Source organism: Carcharodon carcharias, chromosome 2 (assembly GCF_017639515.1).
Source record: "Carcharodon carcharias isolate sCarCar2 chromosome 2, sCarCar2.pri, whole genome shotgun sequence".
Lineage (NCBI taxonomy): Eukaryota > Metazoa > Chordata > Chondrichthyes > Lamniformes > Lamnidae > Carcharodon > Carcharodon carcharias.
Window position 1 is genome coordinate 62,521,470 of NC_054468.1, and position 27,352 is coordinate 62,548,821.

A 27,352-nucleotide genomic window follows, 5' to 3' on the forward strand; every position below is an offset into this window, starting at 1 on the left:
CATAGGGCTAGATTTTGCAGTCAACAACAAAGCAACTTCATTCACTGCTGACCTTGAGGAAAGTTGCCCACAAAGGTCTAGTGATCTCTGTCGCTTGGATTTCCCCTTCCCAGTGTCATTTTTAATCTGGCACCAAATCAAAGGGTTTGCCAGATGTCCAGCAGCAATGACGACATCAAGTAGCGTAAACAGCCGATCACAGTGAAGTATTTTCACAGGCATTGCAACCGCAAAATCCAGACCCTTACAAATACAAACTATTTTGCTGACTAATGTCACACTTAAATCAGGTAATATCATTTTTAAAACTGGTTTTTAAAAAAGGCCAAACTTATGCCAATATAGGTCAAGGTTAACCCTGTGGTGGCATTTCCTTAAATAAATTTTTCACATATTTGCCCAATTATCTTTCAAAAGTGAAGTATTTTCATAACTCCAAATAATTGTTACTTTTATCTTAAGGAAAGTTACAATGTAAATGTCACTTGTTCAGCTCCTGGTTTTCCTGAGGAGACAGCAAGAACGATCTGAATGTGTAAACACTCAAGGCATACTAATAAGAACGTTTTGCACATATATCTACAGTCTACCATGCAATCTTTTCCAAAATGGCTTGGGTTGGCATATTTAGATTTGATGCTGCAGAATTTACGAACACATTTTTTCATTAGCTTTCAAGTTACTTTCAAAGTAATAGCCCCATAAATCTATTGTACTGTGATCTGAAGAGAGAGAAAAGAAAAACTAGACTATACTTTGCTTCATCTGTTCCCAAATCCTCATGGTCCTTGTCCAGTTCTTTAAGCTTCCAGTTCCTACGATGTTGCCTCCTACCCCGATCATAACTCTTTTTAATCAATACCTACAGGAAAATGTATCATGGGTAGGCAGTCATAAATAATTGGTTATCTGATATTCACATCAATCCACATATCTATGTAGCAAAATGAAAAATATTCCTTTATTTAATTAGGAAATCTTGATTTGAAATCAGTTGGTTTACTTCAGTTCATCCTAAACTACAACATGCTCCAAATTTCTCAAAGTTTCATCATTAGAAAAGACATATTAAAAAATTTAACTGAACAACTATCATTTCAACTACACCATCCACATATAAAACACAGACACATTTTTGTAAGATTGGGGAAAAGAGTGGGTGTTATGTAGGAAGAAGAAAATGAAAAAAGGTTGTGATAAATGCCAAATCAAAAAGGGTTAAGAATCTTGTTAAAAGAGTAAGAGGCAATATAGAGAAATTTGGGAAAGTAAATTGCACTGTCTCAAACAATGAACATGATGATAGGTTGAGCAATATAGGAAAACTAAAGTAAACCAGACTGCTGCTCCACTTCTATACTAGTGATTCACTTCACTACTATACAAGAACATTAGTAAAAGAATTGCATATTACACAAGTAGGAATAAGAACAAGGAACTTATAATGGATACATGCTGATTATAATGAACTGCCTGTAATTTTTTTGAATGATGGGTGAATTTGGTGCAAAAATATTTGGAAACTGAATAGTCACATCTTCAATAATTTTAACACATTAAGTAATCCTCTTGTAATTCTTACAATCTTACAATACATTTAACTGCCCACCCCAATCCCCAGCTCCCACAAGGCAAGTGGCCTAACATCCTCCCAATATTCTTCAATTGTATTCCATCACCTGCTGTTATGACATCCATTATGCACAGAATTACATAGAACTTACAACACAGAAAGAAGCCATTTGTGCGAACCTGCACACGTTGGTGTTTATCGCTCAAACAGCAGAACTGACCAGTGTGCTATCCATTGTTCTTATACTTATAACTCCTTTCCTAGCCTACCCTTAAACGTTGGCGTGCAGTTTGGTTCAGTCACTAATTCACAGTGTACTTCATAGCCTCACAACACTGCAAAGCTCCCCTTGCTCAGTCCAACAGCTCTTATTTATTAGGTGCATTTCCCGCAATCCAAAATAGGTAGATTGGCCCCTGTATACCTTCCCTTCTCCAGATGTTCATTAAATATGCTCATTACATACTCTAACATAAATATAAAAATTGAATGAACATGTAAACCTACTGTATGAGAGTTGCAAATAAATATTGCGCAACACCCTAGGTAGAATTTAATCTTTATTTCAGACAACTTATTCAAATTTGGTATCCCAAGGCTTGACTATCATAAACAAACTACTTAGCCCATTTGCATCTAGAGCATTATTAGCAACACAGATTTATTGTGCTTGAGAATCAGCAACAGCGACGAGTCCACCGCCCCAGAGGGGGAAAGAGTGACCCTGATGTAGCCCCCTCACAGGGTTGAATAGCTAGGAGCAGGAATGAGGGGACTGCAGGGAGAACAGGAGGGGAGGGAGGGGAAGGCTGAAAAACAGAGGATGGCAGACAGGACCTCTCTACTACAGCAAGAGAGTGTGTGTGTGTGTGTGTGTGTGTGTGTGTGTGTGTGTGTGTGTGTGTGTGTGTGTGTGTGTGTGTGTGTGTGTGTGTGTGTGTGTGTGTGTGTGTGTGGGGGGGGGGGGGGGGAAGAGACTCTTGGGGGAAGACTCTTGCGGGGGGTTAGAGCAAGGAATGGGCAGGTCCTGAAGAAGGAAGAGAAAATCTGAGGGAGGCGGAGGATAGGGAGGTTATTGCAGCAAGAACCTGGGAGGGTGAGGGCTCATTGCGGGTGGAAGAAGTCTGGTGTGGGGATGGAAAGGGAAGGTGCAGGGTTGGATGAAGGTCAGGGGGCACAAGTAACCTATGTCCCTATGACCATATACACACCTCCATATGATCATGCTAATTTGCTAATGTCTCACAGCATAGCTAGATTCCAATCATCTTGGAACTCCCTTGCCATTGGACCAGGGCCCCACTCTGCTGAGACTATGTGGTGCAATAAGCACCCAAAGCTTAAAAAAAAAAAATCACTAACAGGCGTTTTCCACTCGTCAAGATAAATTTTGGGGCCTGTAATGTCAGGGCCCTCACGGATAACCCCAGAAGTGACAGGTCTGAGTGCCTCACTGCGATCATAGGTTGGGAAATCAGGTGCCTCGACATCCACACTGCTGCCCTAAGTGAGGCATAACGTTCAGGAGATGGCCAACTGAAGGAGCAAGGTGGCAGGTATACCTTTTTTTGGAAGAGCCTTCCAGAAGAAAAATGCCTCCAGAGATGGGCATCACAATCACAAATGAGCTTGTCTGGCATCTCAGTAACTCCCACTTGTGACTGCCTGGCTCTCACTGGAATGAGGAATCAGCATGCCACTGCCATCAGCTCATACGCCCCCCTCCCAAGATAACCACCAAGGGCAAGGAAGGATTTCAAACCAATCTTGAAGAATCCCTAGTCAGAGTCTCAACAGGAGCCAAACTGATTCTCCTCAGAGATTTCAATGCCAGGGTTGGGAAGGAAGCGCATCTCTGAAAGGGTGTAATTGGCAAGGAAGGAGTAGGGAAAGCAAGCTCCAATGAAGTCCTCCTATTGACAAAATTTCTAGAACATGACCTTGTCAAAACCAACATCCTATTTCCACCAGTGAGACAAGCACAAGACCTTATGGCAATACCCACATTTCAGACCTGGCACCTGTCAGTGTTCGAGCTAAGGGATCAGAAAGATATCCACATCACGCATGTCATAACAGGTGTCAACAACTGCTGGATCAATCACTGCCTTAACTGATTTACCATTTCCCATCTGCCTGGCCCCCAAGGCAACAGAAGCAATGCTGCAAGAAAACGAACATCGAAGGCCCCAAAGATCCTGCCAAGGCGGCCCTTCTCAGACCGCACCTCACTGCCAACCTCTCAACCTCCAGCCACCAAGAGCTACAGTATACCCTTCGTGCCTGATCGACCCTAAAGTCCACCATTAAAAAAGGGCATGCAGAGGGGTTCTTGGTCTGCCTAACAGGAAATATCATGATTGGCCTGATGAAAATCACCAAGAGATACAGGACCTAATTGAACATAAGTGCAAAGCTTTCACAGATTCAAAACATCTTCACACCTCAAGGGAAAAACAACAGTCTGACAGCCACATGGAAGCAGCTGTACAGCATAAAACCCATGACATAAAAAACAATGTTAGGTAGAAAGAGCGCAGGAGATCCAACAACTCAGGCACCAACGGCTTCTCCAGGACAATCTATGGCCCAAGCACTCAAGGGCCAACCCTGCTGAAACCCTAACATGAAGGGGAACTCAAAGACAGGGAGGCAGTCAGTGCTCACTGGAGAGAACATTTTGAAGAATTCTTCAGCCCCGACTCACTTCCACGTGAATGCCCTCAACTCCATTTCTCAATAACCTGTATGGCTTAGACTTGGCATCACCCTGATCCAGAGAAAAGCTGAAAAAGCCATTTGACAAATGAAAAACAACAAAGCCACTGGAGCAGATGGCATCTCTGTCGATATTCTGAAATACGGCAGTGATGCACTGCTGGCACGGCTGCACAACCTCATATCTTTCACCTGGCAAGACTGTATGCCGGATGATCTGAGGGACGTTGTGTCGTGCGACTATACTCGAGGAGGGAAACAAGTCCGATTACCATAACTAAAAGAGAAGTCTCCCTGCCGTCTGGCACAAGGAAGACCATTGCAAGGATCCTCAATTGCCACCTCTTAGTGGCCGAAGAGCTCCTTCGGTTGCAGTGTGGTTTTCGCCCATTGAGAAGCACCACAGCATGGAAAATTCAAGAAAAATGCAAGGAACAGTACCAACCACTATACTTGGTCTTTTTTCCCCCTGACCTCACGAAAGTCTTTGACTGAAGACTTATGGAGTATCCTCCTCAAAAGGTGGCTGCACTCAAAAATTTGTTACCACTCCATGATGACATGCAAGCCATTATCCTCACCAACAGAACCATCACAAACCTTCTGCAGTGCAGATTGGGGTCAAACAAGGCTCTCCATCTTCCTCACTGCACCTCACCTCCAAGAAATTACCCAAAGGGATAGATTTTTTTAAAAAAACGGATGTGGGCATTACTGGCTAGACCAGCTTTTATTGCCCATCGCTAACTGCCCTTGAGAGGTGGTGGAGAGCTGCCTTCTGGAACTGCTGCAGTCCAAGTGGTGTAGGTACACCCATAGTGCTGTTAGGGGGGGAGCTCCAGGATTTTGACCCAGTGACATTGAAGGAGCGGCGATATAATTCCAAGTCAAGATGGTGAGTGACTTGGAAGGGAACTTCCAGGTGGTGGTGGTCCCATATATCTGTTGCCCTTGTCCTTATTAGATGGTACTGTTTGTGGGTTTGGAAGATGCTGCTTAAGGTGAATTTCTGCAATGCATCTTGATAATACACACGGCTGCCATTGTTTGTCGGTGGTGGAGGGAGTGAATGTTTGTAGAAGGGGTGCCAATCAAGCAGGCTGCTTTGCCCTGGATTGTGTCAAGCTTCTTGAGTGTCGTGGAGCTGCATTCATCCAGGCAAGCGGAGAATATTCCATCAGATTTCTGACGTGCCTTGTAGATGGTGGACAGGCTTTGGGGAGTCTGGAGGTGAGGTACTCACTGCAAGATTCCTAGCCTCTAACCCATCCTTGTAGCCACAGTATTTATATGGCTAGTCCAGCTCAGTTTCTGGTCAATGGTAGGCCCCAGGATGTTGATAGTGGAGGATTCAGCAATGGTAATGCCATTGAACGTCATGGGATGATGGCTAGATTCTCCCTTGTTGGAGATGGTTAGGCATGGTGTTGTGCGAATGTTACTTGCCAGTTGTCAGCCCAAGCCTAAATATTGTCCATGCCTGACGCTTGTGTGGTGCAAATGTTACTTGCCAGTTGTCAGCCCAAGCCTAGATATTGTCTATGCTTGACTCGAGACTCCTGAAACAAGTGCTCTACGCGGAGTTTCGACACAGCAAACCAGCCCCAGGAGGGTTGTAGAAACGCTTCAAGTATACCCTCAAAAAGCACCGAACATTTTCCTTACCTTGGGAGCCTCCTCTCAACAAAGGCGGACATAGGTGACAAAATTCATCATCACCTCCAATGGGTCAGCTTGGCTTTCGGCCGACTGAGGAAAAGGGTATTTGAGGACCAGGATCTCAAAAGTCGAGACCAAAGTTATGGTTTACTGGGCAGCAGTGATCCCTGCACTCCTATATACTTTGGAGACTCGGACAACCTACAGCAGGCTCCTCAAAGCACCTGTGGTGCCTTTGCAAGATCTTCTAATTCCAGTGACAAGACAGGCAGTCTAACAACAGTGTCCCCTACCAAGTCAACAAACCCAGCATTGAGGTGCCAATTACTCAAAACCAGCTCTGCTGGGCAGGACATAAGGTTTGTATGTCTGACACCAGACTCCCAAAGTAACTGCTCTACTCTTGTTCACGGCAGGAGACTCACAAAACGACAGAAACGCTTTACAGATTTCACCAAAACATCCCTCAATATGTCAAACAGCTTCACCAACCCATGGGAGTGCCTGGCCTGTGACCAACCAAAATGCAGAAGACAGCAAAGACTTCACCAGGAACACGCACAGGTGAAGTCAAGGCATCAGAGAATTGGACTTTTCAGCCATCTCAGATCCCACTAAACTGGAGTGGAGGTAAATCATCCTCGACTCAAAGGGTCTGCCTAAGAAGAAAAGACTTGAGATGTGCAAAAATGAAATCAATTACATTTCTTTCTCTTATTGTACTTCAGCATTATCAATACTGATGATTTTTTTAAAAAGTAAATTATAGTTGCAATTCTGCGACAAGCAGCAATAAGATCCCCTCCAAGTCAAATACCACCATTCCTTCACTGTTGTTGATTATGAAATTCCAGGATATTAATCCAACAAGGTGGAAGCACAAGGACAACAATAATTAAAGGAAAAAACCAATCATTGCCTTCTCAGAGCAACTAGACATGGGCTATAAATGTAACTTTTATACATCCATAAACAAATAAAATAACATTTAAATATTAACATGATTTCTCAATGTTTCAAAACATCCAGGGAATAAAGCAAAGAGTAAACTAGGTAAAGTATTTTGGATTGATGTGTTTCAGAATGGAGAATTTTCAAAATAATACTTACTCTCTAATATCAGCAATATGTTTGATTCATTAGTGGAATACACAATCAACTGATTAATTTCCTATACAATATCCTCTATTTACTAAGAATGCATTTGCTTTTATTTTTCAAAAAATCAACTTCATTTCTTCAAAACAAGATGGTTAACAAAATTATTTATATTCTTAATTACTGTGTGAGGGTATTTCTTACCACATCAGGAACATGTTGAGGATTCATTTTGTTCACATACTCATCATTGAGGTTTGAATTAACCAGATCAAACCTAAAAATCAAAAATCATTTTATTTAAATATATGTTTTTACTATAAGTGCATAAACCAACTTAATTCCCATTTCATTCAGCAAACATATTCTTACACTGGTTTCGGTGCAATCATATATTTATTTTAAATACTTGCAGAGCTGCCTTGGCTAACTCATTTTGTCAGGGGATATGTTATTTTGCCATGATCATATCCCCTGTAGCTTTATTGCAACATTTGCACCAATGTGAAAGGCAGATTTAAATAAAGGAAACAAAGTCTGTTTAAGGTTACTTAAATTTAAGATATTCTTAATTTTTAATATTGCTCTTTTTTCAGCAATATTCAAGAATCTTAATTTGTTAAAGCATTTGATGTATTAATATGATCTTTTTGTGGGTTGCAGGTAGGTTGCAACCCAAGGACTAAATCTAGAATGAGACAGCGCAGATTTGTCGGGTGACTTAGGAATGAATGGTTGTGGATGCACTAAAGAATCAAGTGAAAAAAGCACATTTAAACACATTGAAAATAAGCAAGGAAATTTTTTAAAAAATATATATCTTTGGCATTCCCTATCACAGGGAGCTGTGGATGCTATTGATATGAATATTAATGGACTTCAGTCAAGACCGCAATTGGTGGTTTCTTGGAATTTAAAGGAATTAAGGAGTATCAGGGCAGGAACATGCAATTGAGGTCGAAAACCAGCTACGATTTTTGAATAGTGGAGCAAGCCAGGAGGATCAAATGGCTTATGCCTGCTCCTTAATTTTTTTAATGTTCTTATTAAAACAAAATCGCAGACAGATTTGGGTAACATACGCAAGAACACCACTTAATAACAGGTGAACAGCAATTACAGTGCAACAGCCAATTACTACAAAGGACATTCCATATGATAAAACACAGAAAACTTAATGTGGAAAGTGCACACCATATGCAAAATGTTTAATATTAGATGCATCAATATCACACTTGAATGAAATGCACAAGGGCCATACATAGACTTAAGAGAAGCAAAAGTCAAATAAGTAGTTTCTGGAAGAAAACAAAAAGATTCTCAGCTTTTAGTATATGCATTTTAAAATGTGCTTCAAATTGTATTCTAATGAACACAATTCACATCTTAATTCATAGTGCTTTACAATTCTTAAATTAGCTGCCTTTCTATGGAAAATTACTGACCCCAACACCAGATCCCCATGATTAAGCAAATGTCCCAAATGAGTACGACAATAGTATTGTTGGTTAGTGTCCATCTCAGATGTTTTCTGTACCCAGACTTCAGCCAATGTATGCTGGAATAAAAGTTGAAAAAATAATGTTACAAGCAAAATCACAACTTAATAGTTTGAAAAAGAATTATCTTTGAAGGAAACAATTTCCACAGAAGATTAGTTTAGCTACAGAGAAACAATAAAAAAATGTGCTGCGATTCATTGCATTTTTGCCTATTTACTTTGCAATATTTACAGTAACATTCAGAAATATGTCCTGCAAATTTTATGCACGTGCAGAAGTGCAAGATGAGAAAGGTATTAAAAAATTTGCTAATGGAATACAAAGCAGTTGAACCTATTTATTCTACTTATTGAAATGCATAATTAGTATGTGCTGCATTAAAAACCTAGAACATTCTTTATAGCAGATAGTATAGTCAGAAAAGTAACCTTCTGGCTCCACATTGAAAAATTTACTGTGGAACAACAGTTGAGAGACAGTAGCTTATTATTAAAATACTATCAGTAGCTTTGAAGAAAGTAGCACCACGACATCCTAATTTAAGAACATGAAAAGCAGCATTCCAGTATCAGGTGATGCTTTTGCTTCATTTCTAGAAGGCCCATGTTTGTCTGCTTGCAGTGATGCCAAATCCAAAACATTTTTAACTAATGCTCAGTGTACTACTGGTGAGTAAATCTTCACTTGAGAAGAAACAGGGAAGCATTGCTGATATTCTGTCACCAAAAGGCTATGACCTTTAGGTTATAGGATGCAAGGTTCTAGGCCAAATCAGAGTTACAAATGGGCTAGACAAAAAAAATCAAAAAAGGAAAACAAAAAAAGACATATAAAAGGCTCTGCTTTCCTGCGAGTTTTAAAGTTGTGCTTTCTGCATACAAGTGAACAAATACAATTGATGGAAATAACAAAACATAACCTAAGCACTTTAAAACCAACAAGAAGTCACAATTATTAGAAAACATTTGCAGCAGGGCGCTTGCATTTTGATTTTGGATTTTTTTTTTTAAAAAGTGCACATACAATAATCTATACAACTTCTCTATCAATACATTCAACAAAAATTTTTCATTAGGAAGTATAATTGTTGTGAAACTATGTTGTTATTTTACTTAGATAAAAGCAAAATACTGTGGATGCTGGAAATCTGAAATAAAAACAGAAAATGCTGGAAAAACTCAGCAGGTCTGACAGCATATGCGGAGAGAGAAAATAGTGTTAAGAGACTCCGTATGACTCTTCTTCAGAGCTGAAGAAAAACAGAAATATGATAGATTTTATACCGTGTAAGAGGGATCGGAGCAGGTGGAGCAAAATAGGTGGGAGCTCAGGGGAGATTGACACAGATGTCATGGACACAAGACAAAGGGAGTTTTAGTGGTAGTGTAAAGGCTAAAGAAGATGCTGAAAGAGGCATAAAAGTAGGATAACAATGCGTTAATAGCAGAACAAAGGTCAGCGCTCTGAAAGTGCAACACAGAAACAAGTGACAGATGACCCTGTGGTGTGGGATAAATGATAAAGGATTAAAAATAAAAATAAAAATTTAAAAATTAGATTTAAAAAGGGGTAAAGATGGAGGAGGGAGTTCATAGTCTGAAGCTGCAGAAGATGAGGTGCTGTTCCTCCAGTTTGCGTTGGGCTTCACTGGAACATTGCCAAGAATGGACATGTGGGCGGGAGAGAAAGATGATGCGTTGAAATGGCAAGTGACAGGAAGGTCTGGGTGATGCTTGCGGACTGAATGATGGTGTTCCGCAAAGCGGTCACCCAGTCTGCATGTAGTCTCTCCAATGTAGAGGAAACCATATTAAGAGCAGCGAATACATTAGACCAAGTTGAAGGAGGTGTAAGTGAGCTGCTTCACCTGAAAGCAGCGTTTGGAGCCTTGGACCATGAGAAGGGAGGTGCAAGTGTTGCATCTTCTGCAATTATTTTACTGATGGTAATGCTGAGGCTCTCTATAATGTTTGGTCAAAGGCTGCTCCCAAAAGCTCTTGGGAACCATAATACATTGTGGTTTGCAGAAGTTGAAGCGATGTCAAATGTCACCAGTCCAAGAAGCAATTATCAGTTCTGAGTCAGTTACAAAATCAAGCTCCTACATTACATTAACAAAGATAGCTAAAACCAGTAAACTGTATCCATCAAATTAGTGCTAGCCTGTCTGTTTTGTAATCTCAGTTTTCTGTCCTATTACTGATGTGGCCTTTCTGAATGACTGACTATTAGAGCATCTAAGTTCAGACTCCTTTTAACTGTATAGCCATTGCTTCAAGCCGTTGTATATCAGCAATGACCTGAAAAAGATGGTCTCACACCTCAAATGATGAGATATAGTTGCACGATGAAAGCAGATGGTGCAAAGCCAGACCCAAAAAAAATAAGCTTTTGAAGTTAAAACAAATTTGGATACTCACCAACTCACTCATCATTTTAGTGATTGGAAAAAAAAACATCTCAATTGTTTCAACCATAATCTCTCCACAATGCTGCCTTTTTATGATTAATGCCCCTTTGTGTTTGAGTTGTGTGTGGAGTCCTGCATTCCCCAAATCAGTAAGTTCTTAACAAGAAATCAATACGAGGCTCCCACTTACATTGAGATCTTCAATGCAGTATAAATGTATTAATATATGCCACACCATTTCTCAATTTTATTTTTTCTCTATTATGGTCATATTTTCCCCCTCAAACTGTCTAAAAGGTCTGTAGGTTTAATAGGCTATCAGTAATTAACACTTCTCTGCTAAAATACAGTTTTGCTCTACCGCATGATTACTTAATTCCTAGAACATCAAATACTTAATTGAAATGCCCATTAAAAGAACAGCAGCACAGCTTCACCAGTCATTGCCACCCAAGAGGCAGATTCTTTAAACCTAAACGGTCAATGCAGAAAATATTAAAGTTCAGACCCGTTAGTATTAAGAATTGGTAATTAGCTATAGACCACAAAGGACCATATACATTTCTCTCCTTTAGAGAGAGACACACAATTAGTTATATATAACCTGAGATGCACCACTTCGCAAGCATGGGACAAGGCAAGGTTGCAGGCCTCCATGAACTGCCACAAACAGTGTGAGGATTGAGTCTGCGCCATTGATGTCATACCGCAGACTTTAGCCATCTAGTCAAATGAGCTAACTGATCCCCCACAATGTTAAACATATGTGCTGATGCACTAAATTTAAGGTAGATTTGTTTTAACTATGCAACAAAGGTCTACTTGGTGACTATAAAGCTAACTACAGAAAAAAGTGAAGTGAGTTTTATGGAAGTTTGCAAATTTTTAAATTCAACTCCATGAGAATAGTAAAATCTCTCTGAATAATTGAATTTTAGTATCAACCCAAGGGCCTGCCAATAAAGAAAAAATATCTAATACATATAAACACAGTAGAACACGACTGAATGCCTGCTAGTTTGGAAGATTATGTTTTTATTTCTTCCTTCAATATTTCTGACAATGCTCTAGAAAACTTCACAAAAGTTTTCTACAAGAGAACTTGGTTTTCTTAGACCCCAAGAGGAAAATTTCACACCTCTTCAAAGATTATCTGTTTACTTACTCGGGTGGATTTTGTGCCTGTACCAGGAACACGCTTGCAGTCTCCAATTATGTCAATATCCATTACAATAAACTCCTCCAGCTGCCCAGGTTGATAAAGGCTGTAAAAGGGGTAGCGCCAATAAGTAGAGCCATCAATTTCAGCAACTGCAAGTGATTAAAAAAGGCAAATTAGGACATTTCAACCCCATCTATTGTGCCACTCATTTCCATGTTGCTACACAAAGAATCACGTCACAAGTCCTTGGCTCATTGTCAGCAGATGCTTCATTCTGATCTGTTTTCTTAGCAGCTTTTGTCAGTGGCGGTTTGCCACTGCCTTACACTCTCAGAGAAGGTCCCAAGTCTACCACAGGCAGAACGGGAATTAAACCTGTGCTGTTGGCATTATTCTGAACCACACGCTGGCCATCTAGCCAACTGAGCTAACCAGTTCTCCAATGAAATAATACAGCTACTATAATTACAAAAAGTTTTTTAAAAATACGAAATAAACACTTCAAAAACTACAAGCAACACAGTTGATTTAGAGTAGAGGAAAATGTTGACACAACCAAAGGGTTTAAAATGACAAATTGGGAGAGGGAATGATGTTCAACACACCATCTTAGCCAGCTATTGTTTTAAATGTCCATAGCTACTCCAAGTTTGCTTTACTAATGCCCACAGCAAACTGCTCAGGTCCATTCTAAAGTAGCCTACAACATAAAACAGAAAATGTTGTTAAAAACATGGAACTCCCTTCGCAATAGCGCTGTGGGTGTACCTATATCACATCCGAGGTGAGGTGAGGGTGACTGCCCTTGACATCAAGGTAGCATTTAACCGAGTGTGGCATCAAGGGCCCAAACAAAACTGGAGTCAATGGGATCGGGGGGGGAACTCTGCATTGGTCAAAGTCATACCTACCATAAAGGAAGGTGGCTGTGGATGTTGGAGGTAAATCATCTCAGCTCCAGGACATCACTCAAGAAGTCCTCATGGTAATGTTCAGCTGCTTCACCAATGACCTTCCTTCCATCATAAGATCAGAAGGATGTTCGCAGATGATTGCACAATGTTCAGCACCATTTGCGACTGCTCAGATACTGAAGCAGTCCACGTCCAAATGCAGCAAGACCTGGGCTATATCAAGGCTTGGGCTAACAAGTGGCAAGTAACATTCACATCACATGCAATGACCATCTGCAACAAGAGAGAATTCAACCATTGCCCCTTGATGTTCAATGACATTACCATCACTGAATCCCCCACTATCAACATCCTGGGGGTTATCATTGAGCAGAAACTGAACTGGACTAGCCATATAAATACTGTGGCTACAAGAGCAGGTCAGAGGCTAGGAATTGTGCGACAAGTAACTCACCTCCTGACTCCCCAAAGCCTGTGCAAGGCACAAGTCAGGATGTGATGGAATACTCTCCACTTGCCTGGATGAGTGCAGCTCCCACAACAATCAGAATAAAGCAGCCCGCTTGATTGGCACCACATCCACATTCACTCCTTCCACCACCAACTCACAATAGCAGCAGTGTGTACCATCTAGAAGATGCACTGCAGGAATTCACCAAGGCTCCTTCAATAGCACCTTCCAAACTCATGACCATTACCATCTAGAAGGGCAAGGGCAACAGATAGATGGGAACACCACAACCTGGAAGTCCCCCGCCAAATCACTCACCATCCTGATTTGGAAATAGATCGCCGTTCCTTCGCTGTCGCTGGGTCAAAATCCTGGAACTCCCTTCCTAACTGCGGGTGTTCCTACACTACATGGACTGCAGCAGCTCAAGGTGGCAGCTCAACACCACCTTCTCAAGGGCAACTAAGGGTGGGCAATAAATGCTGGCCCAGCCTGCAAAGCCCACATCCCACAAATGAATATTAAAAGGGCTGCAGCGATTCAAGAAGGCAGCTCCCCACCAACTTCTCAGGGGCAATTAGGGATCGGCAAGAAATTCTGGTCTTGCTAATGATGCTGACATCCCACGAACAAATAAAATAAAAAGGTTATCTTGCATTAGAAAACGGTCTTACTGGGGTGAAATGTTAACACCTCCTTTCAATTCCCCCAGAGATTTTTCTATTGTTAGTCGGAATAAGGAAACATTGTGCAGCAATATCTGTAGTACAAAAAAGCATCTTCTATTGCAACAGAGGTCTACAGTATAGAAGTATCATTAAAGTATTAGAAGCCTTGCTTTCAATATCCACACCCCAAAACAGGCCATCTAAAAAATTAACAAAAATTATTTCAGAGATGAAAACACTCAAGCTGAACAGACAGCATCCGTCAAGGCAGGAAGGCAGAGTGGTGCTTGAGATCGACAACGTGGTTCTAATGAGTGGGCATCGACCAAAACGTTAATCCTATTTTCCTTTCCCCACAGATGCTGCCTGACCTGCTGAGTATTTCTAGCATTTTCTGTTTGAATTTCAAATTTCCAGCAACTGCAGTATTTTTATTTTCTGCCTCTTTATTTAATCAGTATTTCCTCTTCTTGTCTCCTGAAGCAGTGATTCATGCTGAATAGTTTCATGGACACTGACATTCTTACAATAACTCACCCATATTTGATTGCCAGTCAGCTTTAAAGTCACAATAGTGGCATCAGAGTTAACATTGATCCTGTCCTCATGTACATTTTCCAACAAACCTTGTTTAACCTTGACCAGAGGTAGTCTATAATCTCAGAATAAGGGCAAGCCATTTAGGACTGAGATGAGGAGGAACTTCTTCACTCAGAGGGTGGTGAATCTTTGGAATTCTCTACCCCAGAGGGCTGTGGAAGCTCAATCATCGAGTATGTTCAAGACAGAGATTGCTAGATTTCTAGGTACTAATGACATCAAGGGATATGGGATAGCACAGGAAAATGGCTTTGAGGTAGACGATTAGCCAGGATCTAGTTAAATGGCGCAGCAGGCTCAAAGGGCTGAATGGCCTACTTCTGCTCCTAAGTTCACACTAATGCCTTGCATGAGATCACTAACTCAGCACAAATCAATGAATAAATGCATTAAGCTTTATAAACGAGGAAGGTCCCAAGGCCATCTCAATATGCATTAACAGCATACTAACTCAGAAGCCCACTAGAAATCAGCCACTATTCTGCATCATAATTGTCATAAACAACCCTAAATTGCACCTTATTGTGAGCACTGCTTTCAATTATTAGTCACTTTTCAACAGTCTTCCCTGCAAAGCAATTGCGATGTTATGCTACATCAGTTTAAATTATTCACAGCAAAATTACATTTCCTTTACAAAGAATTAAAATCTGACATACATAAGTATTCAAGCTGTGCTCTTCGCTTGCAATGTCAGAATCCCTTCATTGGATTGCAACCTTGAAGCTGCCTTCACAATATTCTTCAAAGGATGGGCACAGCCAATGAATCATGAGTGCCACATCCTAGTTCAACTCTGAAATACTGCAATCATTGCAATTCTAGGGCAAGCACCTTGATATACACAAAATCTCTATCACATATTACTGTTAAGTTGGTGAACTTGTTCCAGTCTGAATAAGGTGAAAAAAATTGTCAAGTGTCTGTATCTATCTATAGTACCAGTATGTTTGTAGATGAAGCTTTACATGATTGACTTTAAATCGGTCACATTGATGTTAGGTGAAAAACCTTTGCCGTTGTTGACCTAACTGCAGCTTAGTTGCTCTATAAACATAATTATTTCCAACAGCTTACTTCAGGATAGGGCCAAATAATAAGCAACTTCCTCTTCAAGATGTCGAGAAGCTTAGCATAACATTTTAACCAATATAAAGGATCATCCATAAATCACAAACTCACCTTTCTTTTCAAAAAACACCACTCCCTACCAAAACCTCAAGTGGAAAGCATTAGCCTAGCCTCAAGCATGTAACATCTCATCATTTTTCCTTTCTTAAAAAGGGGCATTTGTTCAGACATTCTACAATTGTTTCAGAGCCTTCATTACGACCACGCCACAAGGGAGTATCACAGCTGCTTAGAATCATAACCTGCTGCTTCTACGTGCAGGCTTGGCTAAAAGCAATCTGCTGTACTATGCTGACTTTTAAATTCTACCTGCAATTCCATATATGGCCACTGGATGTCATCAAACAAGAAACACCTTGCCATGCAGATTTGCAAGATGTAGCATCTCTACAGTAATATAAAATACCTATAATGCCCTCTATGGAAGTTATAATTTTTAAGTGGCTCCCTCCCATTGCCAAGAATTTAAGTTGCAGCCACAGCCCTTTGTTAAGATGGATGTTTGAGGGCTTCCACTGTCAGTGCAAGCTTTCCTCCCATCAAGCAGTTTTGTCTCAAAGAATTCAAAGATAGGTTAGTGAAATTAAAGTTAATTGCTGTGATAATGAATGCTTGAAAGAAAATAAGATTACTGACATACCTCTGCTAAGTTTCTATACACATTGTATTTCTGCTGACTATAATGATCTCCTTCCCAATTATTAACAAAAAGCCAGGCCAGACTAAAGAAATTCTGTCCCATTCCATCCCATGCTGATAAGGGAGGACATAGGGGAGGGGAGATTATTTTACAATAACTCCATTCTCCAGCAAAAAAGTAAAGTTGTACTGGATAAGGGAAGACTACTTCACCGCAAGCCCTGCCTCACCTGCTGAGCAAGTTTACTGGCTCTCTCGGCCTTTCCTTCCCGCCCATCTTCTCTCAGACTGCTCTCTCCCTTTTTTCATCTTTGTCATGTGTCCCCACTCCTCTCTTTCCGCCTTCCCCAATTCTTCTCCCCTTCTCCTCAACCTGGATACAGTTAACCGCACTCAATGATCTGTAAATTGGATAAGGTCTTGATTCTCCATGTGCAAAGCAACAGGAGATTAAATAGTGATTTATTTAAATATTCACTTAGACTTAAAATGCTGCACTTTTAATGAACTAAATACATTTAAAAACAATCCGTCTTGGATTCTCTTCCCTCTTATCGTGTTCACTCTTTCTAGTTTCCAGGCTATATTCCTCATCTAGTAAACTACAAGTCCAATTTAAAACTAATTCAAAAACTAAGTTTAGGGGGCCACCAGACCAGCCAAAAAGGTATTTCACCCCCCCCCCGACTAATTTACTGCAGTGCTAAAATGTGAAAACAAACACCATCAACAAACCCTCCAACTTAGTCTCTGTAAAGTATATATTTATGTAAGCAGAATTATTTGCCAATATTGCAGTACAAATATGAGGCAAAAGAGCTGCAGAAACTTACTCTGCAAGGTGTTAGGATCAATGAGATGTATTGTACTGGTCACACGAACACAAATGCAGATCTGGCTCATGTTTCCAAGGCTCTGAGCTACTCGTGGTGGCAGGCATACTAAATTGTCCTGTTTAAAGAAAGGGAAAAAAAACCTTTAAACCTTCTTAGGAGGAACATTTCTATCATCTTCATACTGACCATAATGTAAACCAAGCCACTAAATATCTGCTACTTTTTTTATGACCACAAATATGTCAATTTTTTTCAGTTTACAGCATTATGTTCATGTGAGCTTTCCATTAAAAAATCTTTGTTTTAGGGTTAATGATCAGTGCACCCTGAGATACATGCATACTGAATGAATACTAACTGCAGTACATGTATAGAATGAACAGTTGCCAAAAAACAACCATGTTAACAATGGAAATTATTCCCTAGGCTGTTGACAAATCCAGTAAGCTGACAAACTTCTTAGTCTTAGGCAACCCATAGACTCCAATTATAAGATTAGAATGTCATGAACAGCTTGTAAACCACTACTCTTTGTATAACATGAAAAAAAAATTTCAAAGGCCAGCATGACTGATACACAACTAAGTGAATTTATTTATAGCCTCAAACCATGCTTTTAGAAGAGGAGCATGCGGAGTCATTAGTATAGTACCTTTACACAAATTAGAAATCCTGTTCTAGTGAGACGTTGAGCTATATTTTTGTAAGTCACCTCAATGAAGCATCCACACACTTGGAAATTAAAACCATGAATCACAGACAGGATCACAGAATCACACAGTGCAGAAGAGGACCTTCAGCCCATCGAGTCTGCATCGACGTGTGAGAAACACCTGACCTACCTACCATTTACCAGCACCTGGCCCATAGCCTTGAATGTTATGACGTGCCAAGCGCTCATCCAGGTACTTTTTAAAAGGATGTGAGGCAACCCGCCTCCATCAACCTCCCAAGCAGCACATTCCAGACCGTCACCGCCCTCTGGGTAAAAAAGTTTTTCCTCACATCCCTCCTAAACCTCCTGCCCCTCACCTTGAACTTATGTCCCCTTGTGACTGACCCTTCAACTAAGGGGAACAGCTGCTCCCTATCCACCCTGTCCATGCCCCTCAATCTTGTACACCTCAATCAGGTCGCCCCTCAATCTTCTCTGCTCCAACGAAAACAACCCAAGTCTATCCAACCTCTCTTTATAACTTAAATGTTTCATCCCAGGCATCATCCTGGTGAATCTCTTTTGCACCCCCTCCAGAGTAATCACATCCTTCCTATAATGTGGCAGCCAGAATTGCACACAGTACTCCAGCTGTGGCCCCACCAAGGTTCTATACAACTCCAACATGACCTCCCTACTTTTGTAATCTATGCCTCAATTGATATGCCTTTTTCACCACCGCACTAACATGCCCCTACGCCTTCAGAGATCTATAGACACACACGCCAAGGTCTCTTTGTTCCTCAGAACTTCCTAGTGTCATGCTGTTCATTGAATACTTCTTTGTCAAATTACTCCTTCCAAACTGTATCACCTCACACTTCTCAGGGTTAAATTCCATCTGCCACTTATCTGCCCACTTGACCATCCCGTCTACATCTTCCTGTGGCCCAAGACACTCAGCCTCACTGTTAACCACCTGGCCAATCTTTGTGTCATCTGCAAACTTACTAAACCTCCCCCCTACATAGTCATCTATGTCGTTTATATAAATGACGAATAATAGGGGACCCAGCACAGATCCCTGTGGATGAAGTGTTTTAAAATACAACATTTTCACAGCAGCAGCACATAAATAATTTTTTCTTAAATCAATGCTTCTCACCTTACAAACAGGAACAATTTCCACAGAGAAAGTACTTTTGTAATTATAATTGTTCGAGTGGACATCATGGGAGATTAGACGCTGAGATGCCTTGTACCTTCAAAAAACAAAATTTTTTTTTGAATATAAAAATAAATCAATGAATTCTCAATTCGCACTGTAATGTATCTTCTTGACTGGTCCAAAATATATCATTTAGTTTCTTCTAAGATGATGTGAATATAATGCAACTTTCCAGCCAAAAAAGAAAACGAAGGTTGGATAAAATGGAACTGGAGGCCAGCATTCTTAAAGAGTGAAAGCTATATTCAGTCTCACTCCATTTTATTTATTTGGTTTTTTTTAATTCATTCATGGGATTTGGGCTTCACTGGCTGGGCCAGCATTTATTGCCCATCCATAATTACCCTTAGGTGGTGGTGAGCTGCCTTGAGCCACTGCTGCAGTCCATGTGGTGTAGGTGCACCCACAGTGCTGTTAGGAAGAAAGTTCTAGGACAGTGAAGGAATGATTATATATTTCCAAGTGAAGATGGTGAGTGCCTTGGAAAGGAACTTCCAGGAGGTGGTGTACCCATCTATCTGCTGCCCTTGTCCTTCTAGATGGTAGTGGTGGTGGGTTTGGAAGGTGTTGTCAAAGGAGCCTCGGTGAATTCCTGCAATGCATCTTGTAGATGGTACACACTGCTGCTGCTGTGCATTGGTGGTGGAAGGAGTGAATGTTTGTGGATGGGTGCCAATCAAGCTGGTTGCTTTGTCCTGGATGGTGTCAAGCTTCTTCAGTGTTGTGGGAGCTGCACTCATCCAGGCAACTGGGGAGTATTCCATCACACTCTTAATTTGTGCCTTGTAGATGGTGGACAGGCCTTGGGGAGTCCAGAGGTGGGTTACTCGTCACACGATTCCTTGCCTCTGACCTGCTCTTGTAGCCAGAGTATAAATGGCTATTCCAGTTCAGCTTCTGGTCAATGCTAACCCCCAGGATGTTGATAGTGGGGCAGTGATGGTAAGGCCATTGAACATTAAAGGGCAATGGTTGGATTCTCTTTTGCTGCAGATGGTCACTGCCTGACACTTGTGTGGCACGAATGTTACTTGCCACTTGTCAGCCCAAGCCTGGATATTGTCCAGGTCTTGCTGCATTTGGACATGGACTGTTTCAGTATCTGAGTCGTTGCGAATGGTGATCATGCAATCAGCGAACATCCCCACTTCTGACCTTATGATAGAAGGAAGGTCATTGATGAAGATGGTTGGGCTGAGGACACTACCATGAGGAACTCCTGCGGTGATATCCTGGAGCTGACATAACTGACCTCCAACAGCCACAACCATCTTTCTTTGTGCTAGGTATGACTCCAACCAGCAGAGAGTTTTCCCCCAGATTCCCATTGACTTCAGTTTCACTAGGGCTCCTTGATGCCACACTTGGTCAAATGCGGCCTTGATGTCAAGGGCAATCACTCTCACCTCATGAGTTCAGCTCTGTTGTCCGTGTTTGAACCGAGGCTGTAATGAGATCAGGAGCTGAGTGGCCCAGGCGGAACCTAGACTGGGCGTCAGTGAGCAGGTTATTGCTAAGCACGTGCCACTTGATGGCACTATCGGTGACCCCTTCCATTACTTTAATGATGGAGAATAGACTGATGGGCGATAATTGGCTGGGTTGGATTTGTCCTGCTTTGTGTACACAGGGCAGACCTGGGCAATTTTTCACATAGCCAGGTAGATGCCAGTGTTGTAGCTGTACTGGAATTAGCTTGGCTGGGGGTGCGACAAGTTCTGGAGCACAAGTCTTCAGTACTATTGCCGGAATATTGTCAGGGCCCATAGCCTTTGCTGTATCTGGTGACTTCAGCCGCTTCTTGGTATCACATGGAGTGAATCAAATTGACTGAAGACTAGCATCTGTGATGCGGGGACCTCTGGAGGAGGCCGAGGTGGATCATCCACTCAGCACTTCTGGCTGTAGATTGTAGCAAATGCTTCAGCCTTATCTTCTGCAGTGATGTGCTGGGCTACTCTGTCATTGACAATGGGGATACTTGTGGAACCTCCTCTTTCAGCGAGTTGTTCAATTGTCCACCACAATTCACGGCTGGATGTGGCAGGACTGCAGAGCTTAGATCTGATCTGTTGATTGTGGGATCACTTAGCTCTGTCTATCACTTGCTGTTTATGCTGTTTGGTATGCAAGTAGTCCTGTGTTATAGCTTCACCAGACTGACACCTCATTTTTAGGTATGCCTGGTGCAGCTCCTGGCATGCCCACCTGCACTCCTCATTGAACCAGGGTTGATCCTCTGGCTTGATGGTAATGGTAGAGTGGGAGATATGCCGGGTCATGAGGTTACAGATTGTGTTTGCATACAATTCTGCTGCTGATGGCCCACAGCTCTTCATGGATGCCCAATCTTGAGATGCTTGATCTGTTCGAAATCTATCCCATTTAGCACAGTGGTACTGCCACACATTAGCCACGATGGAGGGTATCTTCAATGTGAAGGCGGGACTTTGTCTCCACAATGACTGTGCGGTGGTCACTCCTAGTGATACTGTCATGTACAGGTGCTTCTACGGCAGGCAAGTAGGCGAGGATGAGGTCAAGTATGTTTTGCCCTCTTGTTGGTTCCCTCACCACTTGCCACAGACCCGGTCTAACAGCTGTGTCATTTAGGACTCATCCAGATTGGTCAACAGCGGTGCTACCGAGCCACTCTTAGTGATGGACATTGAAGTTCCCCACATTCTGCACCCTTGCCACCGTCAGTGCTTCCTCCAAGTGGTGTTCAACATGGAGCAGCACTGATTCATCTGCTGAGGGAGGGCAGTATGTAGTATTCAGCAGGAGGTTTGCTTGACCTGATGCCATGAGACTTCATGGGATCCAGAGTCAATGTTGAGGACTCCCAGGGCAACTCCCTCCCCACTGTATACCACAGTGCCACCACCTCTGCTGGGCCTGTACTGCCGATGGGACAGGACATACCTGGGTGATAGTGATGGTGGTGCCTAGGACATTACCTGCAAGGTATGATTCCGTGAGGATGACTGTCAGGCTGTTGCTTGACTAGTCTGTCAGACAGCTCCCCTAATTTTGTCACTAGCCCCCAGATGTTAGTAAGGACGACTTTGCAGGGTCGACAGGGCCGAGATTGCCGGTGTCATTTCCGGTGCCTAGTTCGATGCCAGGTGATCTGTCTGGTTTCATTCCTTTTTTGCAACTTTGTAGCGGCTTGTTACAACTGAGTGGCTTGCTAGGCCATTTCAGAGGGCATTTAAGAGTCAACCACATTGCTGCGGGTCTGGAGTCAAGTGTAGGCCAGGCCAGGTAAGGACGACAGCTTTCCAGTAATCTAGATGGGTTTTCAATGGTTTCACGGTCATCATCAGACTTTTAATTCCTGATCTTTTATTGAATTCAAATTCCACCATCTGCTATGGTGGGATTTGAAGCCGGGTCCCCAGAGCATTACCCTCAATCTCTGTATTCCACTACGCTATTACCTTCCCTGGGGTGACCCATCATATGTAAAATATGACGACTGGCAAGTACAACAACACTGCATTTATATTTACTTTTAATGTAGAAAAATATCCAAGATGCTTCAGAAAAGTAATCTGCCAAAGAATGAAATATTAGCAATGGCCTCAAGCTGGATCAAAGAGGTGAGTTTTAGTTAGGGCCATAAAAGGAGTAGAAGGTTTAGAGATGGTGCATAATGGGTAGCTGACCAGAAGAGCATTAGATTAATTGAATCTGGAATTGGCTTGGATAAAGCTTTCAACATTAGATTAAACTAGGTGAGTTTATAGAAGTGAAAGAAGGTCTTTCAGATGCGAGTTTGTGATGTTGGGACTTGAGCGGTACTATGCAATGGTTAATCTTTAACAATGTAATCTTGGATAGACTGATCTACATGCTGCAAATCTGTAAAGATGAGATCAAATAGGCTATTACTTCATGTTTGTTCTCTCATCACCAGCTGCAAAGCCAGTCTGGCAGCTATGTGTTTCAGAATTCATCCAGTCAATAGTGGTATTACCACTGAAGTTCTCTAGCCAGAATACATTCTGTGCTCTTGCTACCCTAAGGTCAGGATATTACAGGCAACAGTGAAGCAAGAGCACTTGTTGCTGACTGCAAAAAAAGCTGCCCACAAAGATCTAGCAATCTGTATGACGGGAATTACCCTTTCCCCAAGGCAGTTTAAATCTGACACCAAATCAAGGGGATGTCTTGGTGTGCAGCTGCTGGGATGTTAGCAAGGAAGTAGGCAACCAATCAAATTGAAATGTTCACACAAAGCAAACTAGGAAGTTAAAAGCACTTGAAACTTGGAAACCACCTGCGCACAGCTTATAGAGCGATAGGGCAATTTTGAGGTCTGTGACAGAAGTCTGACTGCAGAGAATCAGAATGTGTGGAAAAGATAGCCACAGATTTGGAAGGTGACAGCTTGGGCAAGGATACTGGAGAAAAAAGGGAGATCGAAGAAAGAGTTGTGGTTTGCAAGTGGTTGAAGGTGAATTACCTTGGATAGAACTTGAGAGGAAATGAAAGAGAAATTAGAGAAAGACGTAACTTGGGTACGAGGGATGGGGAGCAGAAGAATGAATAAGCTCCCTGCACTTGTTGAAAATGAAGATTGAAGAAGCAGGGGCAAGAGGTTTAAAGAAACCCGTCACAGTGGAAGAAAGAAGCCGGGGTTAAATTTGTTGCCCAGAATAATCTTCTGAGTCATCGGTGATTAATGCACAGGAGAATGAGGCTCAAAAGCACTCCAGCCAGATCTGGCAACGAATGAATGAACTTGTTGCATTCCAGACAGACTAAAGTCTTTGAGGCAGTGAGGTTAGCAGTGGATGCACAGAACAGAAAGGTTGACAAGAGGCAGTGGTGCAGTTTGGGTTGCCATTCATTAGTACAGTATTTGACCTCCACTTTGTGCAACCCTGGTCTTTAAGTTTGGCAATACATTCTACTTTAACTCTGAAGAAATATATCACTTCTGAAATGTTCCAATGATACAAATAAAGTATTCTTTGAATCTCAATCATTCTGCTTTGTCAGTAGGGAAACAGAAATTATATGTCTTGTTACACTTGCGTGTTTAATGACAAGTTTAACTGTAGTTGAGCTACTATCTAAAGTTCACAGGGGAGCCTGTGAATCAAAAGGTAAGCACCCCGTATTAATCCAGGAACAAAATGCACTCAGAAAAATGCATACATTTGCTTGATTAAAAAAAAACCGATCAAACTGAACACAAATTGTTAGGATTGAAGACAGAATAGAAAAAAATTAAGGAAATTTAAAGGCAAGATTATGAAAGCAGCCAAAAGTGCTTTCAACAACTTAAGTATTTTTAAAAATCTTTATCAACGTAATAAAACCATTTGAAAAATAATTGATGGGAGAAAGTGTAAAAATTCTAAATTTAGTGAACAATATATTGTTATCCAAGCAATTACTTCAGTTAGTCTTCAGTCCATTTCTGTATACTGTGAAATGGTTACAAAAGAATCTAATTTGGTTTAAAAGCTCAATTCATTTCAACTACGAATTGTCCCATATTCAAGAATCCAAGATCAGTTTAATAAATTAGAGAATGCACAATGACTACAATAGCATAAAAATAAAGCAATAATCATAGAATGCAAACCCATAAGGAGTAGCTGTTATTCAAATCAGATTCATTAGTATGTTTCTAATAACATTAATGCAAAAATATATGTACAGAACAACCCCACATTCTGACAACGAAATTTGCAGTCCAGTACCATCTAAAATAACTGAAGAAACCCAGGAAGGCAAAATGCAATACATAACTTTGAATAACTAGATAACAGATTATGGTTCACAACAGTTCAAACAGAGCCTTCCTAACAACACTGGGTGTACTGACAGAAATGGTTCAAGAAAGCAGCTCACCACCACCCTCTCATGGTCAATTAGAGACAGGCCATAACTGCTGGCTTTTCCAATCACGCCCACATCCCAAAAATGAATATATCCCTCACAATTGTTTAGTTTTGCCCAAGATATAATTTCTATACCTACTTGCAAGGAACTGTGCACTGCAGGAAGTCCACCATCTTCTGTGCATGTTGCTTGGATCCATAATAGAAATCTAGGCCATCTAAAATCAAAGTTCAGTCAGTGTTAAAGCTGAGCTTTTGGCTATTTCAAAACAGTCAAATAAACAATCTCAAAATATGATATGCATGAAAAAATTAAGGCAGGGTCACACCCTGCACTGTTTTACCCAAACATGGCTCAAATTTACCTGTTAAAAGCAGAAGATGGTTCTTTATAAATCTATTTAAATTTGGAAGGAAATTTTAATTAGCATAATTCCAAACTGCATGTCTCAAGCTCCATTTTAGCCACCCATGAAATTTTATCTGTTTAACTTTATTATACTATGCAATGAACATTGTATGAGTACTTAACATTTTCATTTCCAATTTATTTTACTGGACATTAATTTGCTTATTTTAAATCATTTAATATCATTAAAATCAGGGGCAAAGGCATTACGTATTAGTGTGTGAGATTTTGCCAAAGTTTTCAGAAAACAGGAAATCGAATTGGAGAAAACATTATGTAAGCTACTTTTCACCTCTGCACATGAGAATTCACAGGTTCCCTTGAAAACTGTAAGGCCATAACTGAGCCATATGGATTTGAAAGTCCCAAGTTGAATTTTCAGTATTTCTTGAACTCAGCCAGGGCATCAATGGACAGTAAAAGTAAGTCTGGATTCCCAGTCCTAATATTAGTGACAGCCCCTTCCTGAAAAGCATGTGTACATTGTGTACATAAATTTTAGGAAAACTGGTATAGGGCTCAGCTCTCATGCTCTCAATAGTCAAATAACCCATCAACACTAACTTCTCAGGCTTTCACGTGATTACTTGGCTAAGTTACAGTCACCTGTCAAACTGTCAACTTCATTATGTATTTAAAATGAGTGATAAAACCATAAATGCATTCCAAAAATTCTGGTGCATTGCCAATCTAATAGCCAAGACAAAGAACTAAATATTCACTTACCATGGATTTCTTTAACACGCAGTGTATTCTGATGCAGTTTATGTTTGAGGATTAATTGTTCCAAGTAATAAAAAGTTTTCTTATGTGAAGTCTAAGAGGCAACCAACAGAATTAGGAAGGAAAAACTATTAGTCAGAAATAAGATTTTGATCAAATTTTCAAGTTAGACAGTGTGAATAATCTTCACACTGAAATGTTGAAAACAAATAAAATTTCAGACGATAAGCAAGGTTGGAGTTAAAACATGCTGCAAGACTTTGATAGGGTACTTTCTGAAGACATCTACAGGATAACAGAAGTTTCACTGAAACAGATCAACATTATCCAACATCAAGGCTCGCACTCCCACTATTGCAGGTTAATAGGCATACTTTGCTTGCAGCTCATTTGTGTACATTTACTTGCAACTGACAGCACTGCATTTGTACTAATGAAATTCAACAAGTTTCAATGAATGGTTATGTTAAAAGACAAAAATATCCACATTGTATCACTTTGGAAAACTTAAAATCAATTCTCATTTGCAACAAAGGAGTAAAAAGTAGACTTAGCAGCTTACTTTCTGAGGTATGCTGCTATGACATAAGTATTACGTGTACAATTAACCAAAAATTGAACACCTTTTGGCATATCTCTAGTGAATTGGATTTCTGCCCATCCCTATAATTCCCACCATGGGCTCAGTCATAGCATCTGCTATCAGAGGAGATATGCTCTCTGGCCTGTGCTGGGGAGTTATGCCAGTTTGGTAGTGGAAACGAGCTGCAGTTGGCCCTGGCAAGACTGAGACTAGGAGCACAATGCCTGTGGATTTTTTTTTTTAAATTGTCGAGTCCTGCACGTGGCAGTGCTCTTCTGCATTTGATCCAAAGACATTTCATCAACATCTGAATATTGAATGCTGGGAACTATCAGTACCAAATGTGCAAATAGGAAGAAACAAGTGTTTCTCCATTCCACACTCAATTTACATAGACCTAGCCACACATGGGCAGACACACTGACTGGAAAGGAACCAATCCCTGAAAACAGCAGGGAGGTGGCAAATTTTGTCCTAAAGTAGCTTTCCAGCTCAGTCAACTTCAGGTCTGCCAAAACAAAAAATGAGCGAA

General features: G+C 41.0%; 1 protein-coding gene across 1 annotated transcript in view; it reads right to left on the reverse strand.

Moving 5' to 3' along the window:
- The window catches only part of nmd3 (NMD3 ribosome export adaptor), a 54,097-nt gene that overhangs the window by 3,489 nt on the left and 23,256 nt on the right, over positions 1 to 27,352 (reverse strand). Inside the window, exons 7-14 of the mRNA XM_041205992.1 lie at positions 26,241 to 26,331; positions 25,245 to 25,323; positions 19,182 to 19,278; positions 17,359 to 17,476; positions 12,126 to 12,271; positions 8,494 to 8,606; positions 7,253 to 7,325; positions 756 to 862 (exon numbers count right to left, since the gene is read on the reverse strand). Coding sequence (XP_041061926.1) covers positions 756 to 862; positions 7,253 to 7,325; positions 8,494 to 8,606; positions 12,126 to 12,271; positions 17,359 to 17,476; positions 19,182 to 19,278; positions 25,245 to 25,323; positions 26,241 to 26,331 — 824 coding nt within the window. The remainder of the gene's footprint in view (positions 1 to 755; positions 863 to 7,252; positions 7,326 to 8,493; positions 8,607 to 12,125; positions 12,272 to 17,358; positions 17,477 to 19,181; positions 19,279 to 25,244; positions 25,324 to 26,240; positions 26,332 to 27,352) is intronic.